Source organism: Nilaparvata lugens, chromosome 4 (genome assembly GCF_014356525.2).
Source record: "Nilaparvata lugens isolate BPH chromosome 4, ASM1435652v1, whole genome shotgun sequence".
Taxonomy (NCBI): Eukaryota; Metazoa; Arthropoda; class Insecta; order Hemiptera; family Delphacidae; genus Nilaparvata; species Nilaparvata lugens.
In genome coordinates, this window is record NC_052507.1 from 21768611 (window position 1) to 21780866 (window position 12256).

Consider the following 12256-nt stretch of genomic DNA (forward strand, 5'->3'; position numbering starts at 1 on the left):
TATGTATATATTACATGTATATACTCGTTTATATGTATTCTCAAAGCTTGATCATGCTCATACGTATATACTCGTATGTATACATTGGCGGGTGGTGCCAAATCTGCGTCTCGCATGTACTAAAGAAATCTTCTTGAAACGGCCCTGGTTGATTGCGTAACTGATTTTTATTATTTGCTTTTGTTTTGGGTGAAAGAATTTAATTTCTTGTGCGGAATAAATTTGAATAGGCAAGTACTTAGAACCGATTAAATCTCCAATCGGTGATGAATAAAAAGGAAAATTTGACTCAAATCCAAAAACATCAAGTAAATTTAATTGATGGGGTTGTCGGTAATATAAACTTGCCACGTGCATACTAAGGTGGACAAGTAGATTCCATAGGATGTGACCTAGACAGTAAGTACTCAGTTGTGAAGATCATTGAACGCTACATTGTAATGCATGGCACAGATGTGACATTTTTTCATTCTCTACCGCTCTCTGAGTATAAGAGAACGAATTCTTCCTTATGGTCTGAGTACGTTTTTTCCTCATCTGATGTTTTGGTCATCTGATGCCATCTATTATCTCTATAATTGATCGTCTCCTATTGTTTTTTGCTTCCTGTTTTTATGCACTGATTTTCCGTATTTATTGTAGCGATTGATTCTTTAACAAGTTGATATTGGTAACAGGTCTTACAACTATTGACTGCAGCTATATTTATGAGGTGCTCACTAGTGTCTTACTGGTACCCTCATACGCCCAGAGTGAATAATTGCAAGGTAAAACGACTTTTGTGGCTTATCCTGTCTTGAGATACTGGTACGGTACCGTACTGAAATAAAGCATGTACAATAAACGCATGAGTTTTACTAATAGGACACTACTAATATAATGTGACCTTTATCACTCACCACATCCTATCAAATCAGGACCAGGATTTAATTTACACTTGGTAGGATATAAGCCTAGTCCTAATTACTTTCTATTTACATCGATTTTCATCAGTCTTTCTATTCAAAAGAATTCGAAAATAGTAAAACTCCAAGAGATATAAATATTTCAAGTTCTGTTGATAATGAGTGAGTCAGTGAATGAATCAATGCCATTTCGCTTGTATATAGATTTACTATAAAATATATTCCTTGGAAAAGTAGTCTATTATTTAAGGGGCATTTCCATTCCCAACTATGAACTCGAGCTAACAATATCTACCTGTTTTGTAAGTATTATGATTTTAAAATTTGAATATGGAATATTATTGTTCTTGTATTCCGCAATTTATTTTATAAAATTCATATTTATATAAAAAATATTTCGAAACTGAGAATAAAAAACAAATGCTAGCCAAAAAGGCTACCAGCCAGGATAGCCGAGTCGACTAAGGCGTTGCACCCTTCAGTCTGCTAGTACAACCTGGTCGCCGGTTCAAATCCCACGGAATCCCATTGAATAGGCATGGACGTTTGAACATCTCATCAAATCACTCTCGCAATTCCCATTACCCACGCACAAGCAATAAGCTCATGTGGGTATCATCCGCGTTAAAAAAAAAACTTCTCTTCCTAAATGATGTATCAAACACAATTTTTCTATCATATATACTCAAATAGTTATTTGTGCAACTAGTGCGCAGAGTGACAGTTTGCTGCACCGAAAGAAACGTTTACTCCCGAGCCGTAGGCGAGCGCAGAAGAGGAACTTTGCGCACGTATTTCACATTAAGTTTTTCCTACAGTTACCATTGAATATGAAAAGTGGGTAATTATGGGTAAAATTCCCTGAAATCCATCAAATGTATATCTATGTAATTTTATTATTAATAAATAAAATTGAATAATGTATGTGTGTTTGAATGGTAGGGGGGGCTGTGTGCTGTGGCTGTCATCCACTGTTGTCCACCACTTCAAGATTCTTATAACGTGCACCACCACACTATACCACAGTTACCAACTTAATTTTGATTTTGCTGCACTGGTGCTCCATATAACCTACTAACTATTTTGCGTTGCCATGTTGCAAATCTGGAGTGCGGAAAAATTTTTTCCCGCACTAGAGCGGAAAAGTGATTCTTTGCGTTCTGTAATCAGTGCAGCAATGGCCACTTTTCAACGTAACTGTAGGAAAAATACTTTTTTATTTCTCTTGTAAGCGAATTCTATGAAGGTGCATGACAAGATATAATAATAACATGCAATATGTATGTATAGAATATGATTTTTTATTAAAATATTATCATAGTATCACAATTAAGTTGGACCGAATTGGAAAAAATCACAAGTTTCAAAATTTTGGATTATTTAAAATTTTACAAAAGATCTACCCGTACATTGCTGCGTACTTTAAAGATATGATATGCTACACAGGAAGCTCTAATTACACATGATAAATACATTTTTCAATGGAAAATTTGGCGTTCAGTAATTGAGTTATAGCAGAGACAAGAAATATACTTATGCTTATCCTTTATCTATGGTTATAGTCACTAAGAACATCGTTATGTTATATTTTTCCAAATATAATAGGTTATAATACTGTAATGTACAATGTACTGGAAACTGATAAATACCCAAATCAAGAAAAATGCAGTAGAAGCCTACAAAGCATTGTAGGCCCATCGTACAGTGGCTGAAATCACATTAATCTAGGAGAATACTTATAGAGGGATATTTATATATTGAAACTTTATAATATTGTTCAATGAGTGGCTAAAATCACACAACTCTAGGAGTAATATCACAAAACACAATATATAATATAGAGATTTTTCAAGATTTAAGTAATATGCCTTCTTCAAAGAAAAACTTGAAAATTATCTCTAAGCAAATAGAACAGTACAGTAGCAGACTAAGTAACTCAGATGTCAGTCAGTAATGAAGCCAAGGTAAGAAAGATATAATTCATTGATAACCTTGGTTATAACTGTATATTTAAATATAAAATGAAATAATCCATTCCTATCTGGCATCCTGAATAACTTCAACAATAAACTCAGTATCTTTGCACTGTTGCAATTTACCAAGAATTTTCAAGGCAGGTTATTTACAATAGCTTAGGTACAAAATTCTTGGATTTAAATGAGAAAATGAGTAATTCTCCGTTTTCTCTTAATATTAATATCGATTACTACTCAAGACGATTCATTCAATTTTAGCCAGAGAGTTTTGACGTTTAATTTTTGATTGTTTGAAAAGTACGGTACCTAACAAATTTGTCATTTTTACCAACGTTGAAATTGAAAATCTTATTTTCATTTTACTTTTCGGAATAGTTTTATCATTTTTTTTTATTATTTCATTGACAATCACAAATCATAATTATAATATATAATATGATTGGAAGAAGACAACAGGCATAGCCCTAAACTGTCTTCTCGCAAACTTTTACAAATAAAAGTTTCAAAAAATAATGAGGTTGAAATTTCACTTTTCACTCAAAAAAGTCCAATTTCCACTTCAAAACTAATGACTAAACTAAAAATTTAAAATTTTGATATTCAAAAACAAAAATATTTCACTCAAATCTCAAATCATGATATGAAGATATATATTTATATTATATACATTCTATTTCTCGGATAATGATCAGTACATAAAACGTACAATTTCAGTCTAGCCTAATCATAGCATTAAACAGTTGAATGTGTACAGTATTAACAAAAGTTGTACAGTATCAACATAATTTATCCTATTTACAATGAAGGCTATTATCACAATATAGAAATTGTTATAGTTATGTTTTAAAAAAAAATCAACTTATATCTGAGTAATCATTAGATAAATATATAATAATTCTTGTATAAAATAAAATTTCTATTATTATATATTTTTTATTACAATTTAAACAAATGCAATGTCTCATTCCTTTCCAACTGAATCATATAAGCTCGATGAGTTGAACAACATTATTTGAAAATACATTCCTTTGCAAAATATTTTCTAATTATTGTACAAAAAATACAGTAGACTTACAACAAACATTTATTTTTCATTGATTCCATTGATGCTGCTTCACCCCACTCTCATGATGAAGATAAAGGAAATTTGGCATCCATTTAAGAAAAGTTATCATAGCCACAACAGTTCTGGTATTTCAAATATTATATCATTAAATTATTCTTTTAAGGTCTGTGGTAAAAAAAAATAAACGATAATGTTACAAAATCAATTGTAGTGAAAGTGGAGCAATATTCTCCATGAAACACAATATATTTTTTAGCGATGTTCGATTTTCACAATAAGTACATATTTTATTAATTATAATTTCAATACATTTGTTTCAGACATTTTCGACTCATATTTTTTTATAATATTACAGTAAGTTAACTATGATAATTCCTTGTAGCATTACACAATAATTTTTACTTGTAATCTTGTAAATTCTTTTTCCAGATATGTAACTTGTTTTTATGCTGATAAAAGTGCATAAGAAAATGGGAAGAATAAACTGAAATACCAAAGACCTTTCGATTTTTTTCGGGATGAACACAATCCAAATTTAAATTTCGACTGACTAATGAGCAAGTAAATAAATAGTCTTGTTGAATTAAGAGCATACTTCATTCATTTTGCTTAAAATTCATCTTCACTCTTCAAAACATAAATTAAGAAAAACTCCCTTTTTCATCCCCTCTTTTTCCAAAATCTGCTGTAATAAAACATAGAACAAGTTTTTCTTTACAATTCCTTTGGAGTCTGAATTTGTATAAAGTATTTCTTTATTTCCCTTGACTCGACAAATTTTAGGTAATCATCATTATTTTGCACTTCTCAGTTACCATTTCTACTGCCTGTTAAAGCAATGAATCAATAATAACCTAAATTTCCACATTAAGTACCTACCATGGATAATATTGGGATAAGCCAAAGAGCTTATGTGGGCATCACCCTCAGTATTAAAAAAATATTATTAGAAAAAATTGGGAAAACTGATTTGAATGGCTTTTTGTTGGTGAAAAAACATACATCAATAATTAAAAGCAAACATCAAAAACAACCTACTCTTAGGAGTTGTGTTTTGAACTAACATTTCTCGTAATGGTATTGAGATCATCCAGTGTCAAATAATACACCTGATGAATTGGTGATAATAATGTATCATCATAAATTTAAACAGCATCGTTTCAATTTTGAATGATAGCTAACATCTTGCTTTATCATCATCTTGTTAACCAGCAGGGGCTTGTTTCTTGTTTCATAATACTTATAACAAAGAACCTTATCTCAAAGAAGCCACAGAGAAATTACAAGTAGTTCTGTGAACAGTAGACCTACCGCTATCCACTAGACCTAGACCTAGTGAATAATCCACTTGTCAGCTGATTGATTATGAATAATTCTATAGTCTGATTAATCCTATCTTTAAAGTAGATGATATAATATGGGTGATATCGGAGTATAGAGGAATTCCTTTTCTTTTCATATTATCCTTAAAATGCAAAATTCCAAATACCTTGTGTAAGCATCGACGCGCAGTTGAAAAATGAATATTCCTGCCAAATCTCATCAAATTCTATCAACGCGTTTGGCCGTAAATGCGTTACATACATACAGACAACAGAAAATCCGATTTAAAACATAGACCTCACTGCGTTCGGTCAATGAGTATTATGATACAGAAAATTTCCAATAAAACAACTCACACATATTATATTGTGTATATACCTCTCCATAGTTAGTAAAAACTACAGTTACTATATCAAAGTATATATAGTGACTGTAGCTAAAAACCTACCTGAATGTCACTAGATTGGAATGAGTTGAAAGATCATGTAACAGACCCCTTGGATTGAGATGATATACAACCTCCTTATGAAGTTGTAATAAGACAAATATGATTTTTTGCGAATGGATTTGATTCAGCCCAATTGATCCTAACAGACCCCTTGAGATCCATTCTGAATTAAGAAAAATAAGATTCTTAGCGAATGGATTTGCTAAATTTGATCCAGCACAACTGATCCAAACTGGAATGAGATTCAGTGCAGTGTAGAGTGGATGGCTCTAGCTTGTTAGAAGCAGCACTTCTCGCTCGTCTATGGTGTCTAGATGTGAGCAGCTCGAATCGTGGCCAGGTCTGGTGGGAATCATGTTTTGTCAGGAAGGTGCACTCGCTGGCACCGCTCGCTGGCTGTAGAAGCGCTTTCTCAGGGTGCGTAGTAGCCTGAATATTCTCCTGTCAACACAAAACATAGAAATAATTGAATTACTGCTACACTGAATTATACTCGAAAATTGTGTGTATTTTTGTTGTTTATTTTGTTGTGTATTTGAGAAACATTTAGTTGCAATGTAGAATTAGATGGCTCATTGAGAGGATTGAGTCATGTTTAGTTGTTTTCTGATACAGTACCATAGACGTGGAGATACATACAGTATGTAGAAAAATTATAATTCATGTGAGTAAATTAAAGATTTTTTTAGATTTTTCAATTTCAATACAATTTTATCATTGAAGACTTCATTCAATGGGAATTGTGAGAACTCAATCTAGTTAATATGTTCATTCATCGAACAATATCACATCTCGTAAATGATACAATAGGGATGGTGCAACGGGAGTAATTTGTTTCTCTACTACTCCTCTAATCTTCTTTTGCCTCAACTTCGCCCGACAATTTGCCTCAACTTCACCCACATCACTTGTGATGTTATAAAGTGCAAATAAAATACATATATCTATCTATCTATCTTCTTCAAAATTCATACAAAAAACAGAAAAAACTATTTTTGTTTTGACAACTCCATCAATTTACAATCCAAGTCATTTGTGTGGAGTATCAAAGGAAAGAAGTGGATCTACAAGAAGGTATCTATCAGTAGATAGAGTTGGAAAGAGTAAAGGTTTCTAAAGTGGAAAAAGGTGTATAAGATCTGAAAAAGTTACTGCCTCAAATGATAACATTTAGAAAATATTAGGGTATGATCGCATTGGATCGTATATTTGCAAGTGCACGCTTGGTCTTGCATGACCAAGAGCACAGATGAGAAACAGAACTGGTAAGAGCAGTAGGAACACACACAGAACGCGTGCACTTGCTGGTACGTTCAGTGTGAGCAGCTACAGATAGGTCACACGTGTTTCAATGGCTCTTTCCAGATTTTGTTTCTCGGCTCATGCATTATCTGACGTGTAACTGCACGTATACGCATCTGCTAAACCGTAGAAACTAATCCAATGTGATCATACCCTTATGCTATGAAAAGGAAGTGGGTAGGTTTATGACTAAGCCGTAGATAAGTGAAGGCAGGTAGTGAATCGACCAGAGGAAAATACAGCCAATTGGATACAATATTTATTCAAATATATCACTAGTCTTGATAATCTGACTATGATTCCACAATCTCAAACGATTGACAAAATAAATTGTGTAGTAGATCCGTTGAAACAGATACTATCCTATTATTTTGTAAGTATGAAAGGAGCTTTTCAAAATTATTGTTTCAATTACTGATAATAATTCTTATAATATTCCAATTACTGATAATATATTACAATAATAATTTCAATAGGAATTAAGTGTTAACAGTGATTAAGTGAATTTATTCATTCATGAAACAGAATATTTGTTTGCTGTTACATTTTCATTGAAATAAAAAGAACTGTTGGTGAAGCATCTTACCAATAACTTCAACCCTATTGGATATTCCATTACAATTATCATGTACAACAGGAACGATTGACATTTATGCTGCCTTGAAATGGGTTGAAGTTTATGAACTTTAGTGCATTTCAAATGCTCTATTCTTCAAATCCCAATAAAGAGTGTCGATCAAAACATCAGATAATACAAAACATGAGTAAACTGTGGTAGGTTATTGCTATCATGTATGGCTGATATAGGCGATAGTCCAGGTTCAATACAAACCAAAAATATCGTACTTAATTCATTTTTATTTTTTTATTTTTTTTTTAATTGCAAATGATGCCCACATGAGCTTTTTGCTTGTGCGAAGGTAATGGGAAGTGCGAGGATGAATTATGAGATGATCAAACGTCCATGCCTAATCGATGGGATTCGGCGGGCGTCCAGATAGTACTAGCAGACTGAAGGGTGCAACGCCTTAGTTCGGCTATCTGGCAGGCCCAATATTCTACAAACAACACTCAACATTATGCTAGGCCTGCGTGGAGGAATATCATTAGCTGCTATCCATGGATTTTTTTTCAAAAATAATAAACTGCAAATATTGAAGGAAGTAGTGTAGGGAAGAGCCAAAGATTCGATTGGCCACATCAAATATGAAATTCATTTCTTATAAAAAATTATTACATTCATCTCTACGATAAAACTCTGTTATAGTACATAACTCACAAACATAGATTAGATAGATAGTAGTATTGAGCTAGATCTACATTTTGTTAAAAGATCAGCCGTACGATTCTCTTAGTCTCTCCTGGAAGTGCTGGTAGGCTGTGATGAGCGTGAGCTCGCGTTTGGGTGGAACGTCAGCCTCGGACGGTAGAAGCGGAGCGGGAACGGTCTCGGCCGGGTCAATCACCGTGTCGTTCTCCGGGTGCACAAAGAACGCTATGCTATTCCGGCCTCTGTACCTGATTGTCTTCTGCTCTGGTACCACTACTCTGTGCCTCTGTGGACGCAAATAGCCATTTTATTATTATTATTATTATGCTCACATAAGTCTACATGATTTGTGAGTCGGTAAAAAGGTGAAGGATACAAGAGTGGTCTAGTAACCAAAGAGAAAGGAATACTCTGGAGTAATATCTTAGAGAAATATAGCATAAGAAGATATCCATGGTACTATATAGTAAGGTCCACGTTATAATGGCAGTGGAGAAAGATAGGAGAAAAACGTTGCCGAACTTCTGTCTTGTCAATGCCTTCTATAGACGGTAGCAGATACAGATTTATTGATGTAATATTAACTGTACGTTCTCGTTTAAAATAATCAATTATATTTTATTTTGCAATAAATAATTATATTTTTTAATAATTTCATAATGAATTTACATAATTAAGATGAAATATTTTGTTATATTAATTCTACATTGTTAAAAGACGATCTGGCAACAGAGCAAAGCGAGAAAGAGATAGCGTTATCCACTTTGTTGAATGAAAGACAAGGATAGCAATACCATTGCTAATTAAACACTGCCATTATAAAGTGGACCTCACTATAGGGCGTTTATGTTTCACATTTCACTGTTAATAGTCCTATTAGTTGACGAGCGAAGTGAGGTCTAAGATTCAAGTCGACAGTTTGGCATTTCTCTTAATGTTTAAATGTTTATATGTTTTTGTTGCGCATTTACGGCGAAACGCGGTAATAGATTTTCATGAAATTTGACAGGTATGTTCCTTTTTAAATTGCGCGTCGACGTATATACAAGGTTTTTGGAAATTTTGCAATTCAAGGATAATATAAAAGGAAAAAGGAGCCTCCTTCATACGCCAATATTACCGTAAAAATCTGGTGTGGCGCACTCACACAACTTTCCTTGCCGTTATGAAAATAATTGATCACCTGACGCTAGTGTTCCCGCGCATCTCAAGTCTACTATTCAAAGATTTGAGCCAGCTGGTGACAGGGCAATAACGCTGGAGACACACAAGGTCTGCTATCTCTTCATAGTGAATGATTTAATAGAATCAACAGTTGCCAACAGTTTGCAATAATTGGTTAATCACATTTTCTCGAATTTTGAGCTTATTTTTAATTTCAGGTGAAAATGTTACTGAACATTGATTGTAGAGATTTTTATGCTCAATCTTTTCCACTTGGAATTTTTCGTTTAAATTGTATCTGAAGTCTGATAATTGAGAATCTAACATCAAACTTTGCATAGATGGGGCGGAGCTCCTGAAATTTTTACAGATATGGGACTTGTGGCAGTTGATGGAGCTTATCGATGACTATTCTAGGTATAACTTGAATCAAAATCGTTGGAGCCGTTTTCGAGAAACCCTGTTTTTGACAACATTTTCACCATTTTAGCCGTCATCTTGAATCGCATTTGATCGAAATTGTTCGTATCGGATCCTTATATTGTAAGAGCCTTACTTTCCAAATTTCAAGTCATTCCGTTAATTGGGTGATGAGATATCGTGTACACAGACGCACATACACTCATACACACACACACACACATTCAGACCAATACCCAAAAATCATGTTTTTGGACTCAGGGGACCTTGAAACGTATAGAAAACATGAAATTAGGGTACCTTAATTTTTTTCGGAAAGCAATACTTTCCTTACCTACGGTAATAGGGCAAGGAAAGTAAAAATCATACTATAGAATTATTCATCATAAATCAGCTGTCTAGTGGACTATAATACTACCCGTTCAAAAACATCGAACATCTTGAAAATGTATCTTTCCATTAACGTTAGTAGACAGTTGACTATAATACTACCCGTTCAAAAACATCGAACATCTTGAAAATTGTATCTTTCCATCAACGTTGTAGACAGTTGCGGCCATACCTGATAACAGCGCTCACACTCACATTCCGGGACGACACGTCACGGTACGATATAGGACAGAAAGCTCTATGTTTATTTAGGATTTTTTCTAGACATTTTAAATTGATAATTTATTTATTAATTTTTGAGAAAACATAACAACAGGTCAATGTAACTCACTGAGCGCGAGGTCTACTGTTCACAGAACTACTAGTTATTTTTCGTGAAGCTATGTGACGCTGGTAGTCTCTCATACTGTGTCGTTCTTACACTCTCACCCCAACGAAACAGTAATAATAGACAGTAGTCGACCATCATCGGCTTGAGTTAACAAAAAATGGTTGAAATTTGGGACCTAAACGACCTAAAGCATGGGATATCTCCTTATTCCATATTTTCTCTATGGTCATATATAATCTCGGGTCTAAGTAATAGGGGAGCGATTATCTTCGTGGTCTGGCTAAGTTAAAATTCATGCACCTGCTACTCCCCTGGAATTGTGATCTCTTAAAGTGCTGACTCCTAAAAATAATATTTATTAGCTTCATGGTGGTTTGGAACTTACTTAAAGCTGTAGGTAATAATAATCTAACTCATATCTTAACATCATCCGTCTCATTAACCACCCACGCAAAAGCCTGGAGATCATCCATCAGACTGGGTCTCCCTCAGCAGAAAAAAAATTAATTACAAATTTGTTAATTAACTATAAATAATGCAGGAATGCCCAAATGGAGGTTTGGACGCCAACTGTATCTTGAAATTCTTGTGACGAAGGAGTGGGGCCTCCAAATCAAATCTTGGGGAGATCCCAAAAGGTCAGCAGTGTTAACTTTTTTTGGGTTCCCAATTTATGGGGGGAGGAGCTGAAATTTATTTTTTTTTTCAATTTAGGGGGGTATGTGCGTTTACAGGCTTGGGTGGGGAGATATTAGAAAGGATTCAACATAAACTCACTCAGGACAGCCATATATCATTCTATCATACATTGGGAAAGGAACTGTTAATTATCTTCAAACTACTGGCATTATTTTTAAATTATTACAAGAATGAATTGAATTAAATTAAATACATTTTTGCTGGGGATGATTTCTGGATAAACTCCAGATTTGTGCGTGGGTAATGAGAGGGATTCATCCTTCAAACTTTTTAATTTTCAAACTACGGTATTTGCAATTTAATGTTATAGTTCTATTGAGAAATAATTTTATTAAAAATGTTGTGAGTCGGCTCAAGTTGTTATTTGCGCAGCAAGAGTAGCGGGAGCATGTTTCTTGAAGTATCTGAGAGATAAGATATACCAGCGCGAACAAGGAGTCAACGCGACCTCTTCTCTAAGTGACAGGACTACTACAACAAGTATATTGTGTCTCTGTGAGGAGGAATTAATAAATGTAGCTATTTCCTGGACCAATAAGATAGTGTTGTAGATATATTCTATACTGGGAATTTTGCTATCAGAACGTTTCATTTGAATCAAACTCTGTATTCAAATTAATTAATTAATTTAATTAATTTGGAAATCATTTTCTTATTATTACCACAGCAGGGAATTTTCCTGACGTCCATTTATCCATGAGGTCCCCAATATTGATCAACATGGCTCCTGGAAGGTGTCCAACTCGTTTCCATTTTCCATTTACAGATACCTGAAATGTGAAATTAAAAATGGATAGACAAAAAAGGTGACAAAACCATAATTAAATTCTACTGAACGTCAAAATAACTGCAACCTAAACTGTTTGCAGACAACTAAATATCGATAACTTTTAAGAAATTCTTGAAAACTAGGCTACTTTTTGTAGAAGACGTTTTTTTACGTGGGAGATGACATAACATAC

At 33.8% G+C, this 12256-nt stretch overlaps 1 protein-coding gene across 3 annotated transcripts in view; it reads right to left on the reverse strand.

The window, feature by feature from the left end:
• Positions 1 to 2184: 2184 nt before the first annotated feature.
• The window catches only part of LOC111063905 (2-oxoglutarate-Fe(II) type oxidoreductase ppzD), a 33126-nt gene continuing 23054 nt past the window's right edge, over positions 2185 to 12256 (reverse strand). Inside the window, exons 6-8 of one of the 3 annotated variants that reach the window (XM_039426947.1) lie at positions 11957 to 12064; positions 8365 to 8576; positions 2185 to 6159 (exon numbers count right to left, since the gene is read on the reverse strand). In XM_039426947.1, coding sequence (XP_039282881.1) covers positions 6081 to 6159; positions 8365 to 8576; positions 11957 to 12064 — 399 coding nt within the window. In that variant the 3' untranslated portion in view covers positions 2185 to 6080. Of the gene's footprint in view, positions 6160 to 8299; positions 8577 to 11956; positions 12065 to 12256 lie in introns of all 3 variants that reach the window. The other 2 variants (XM_039426949.1, XR_005571171.1) reach the window with 2 other exon arrangements.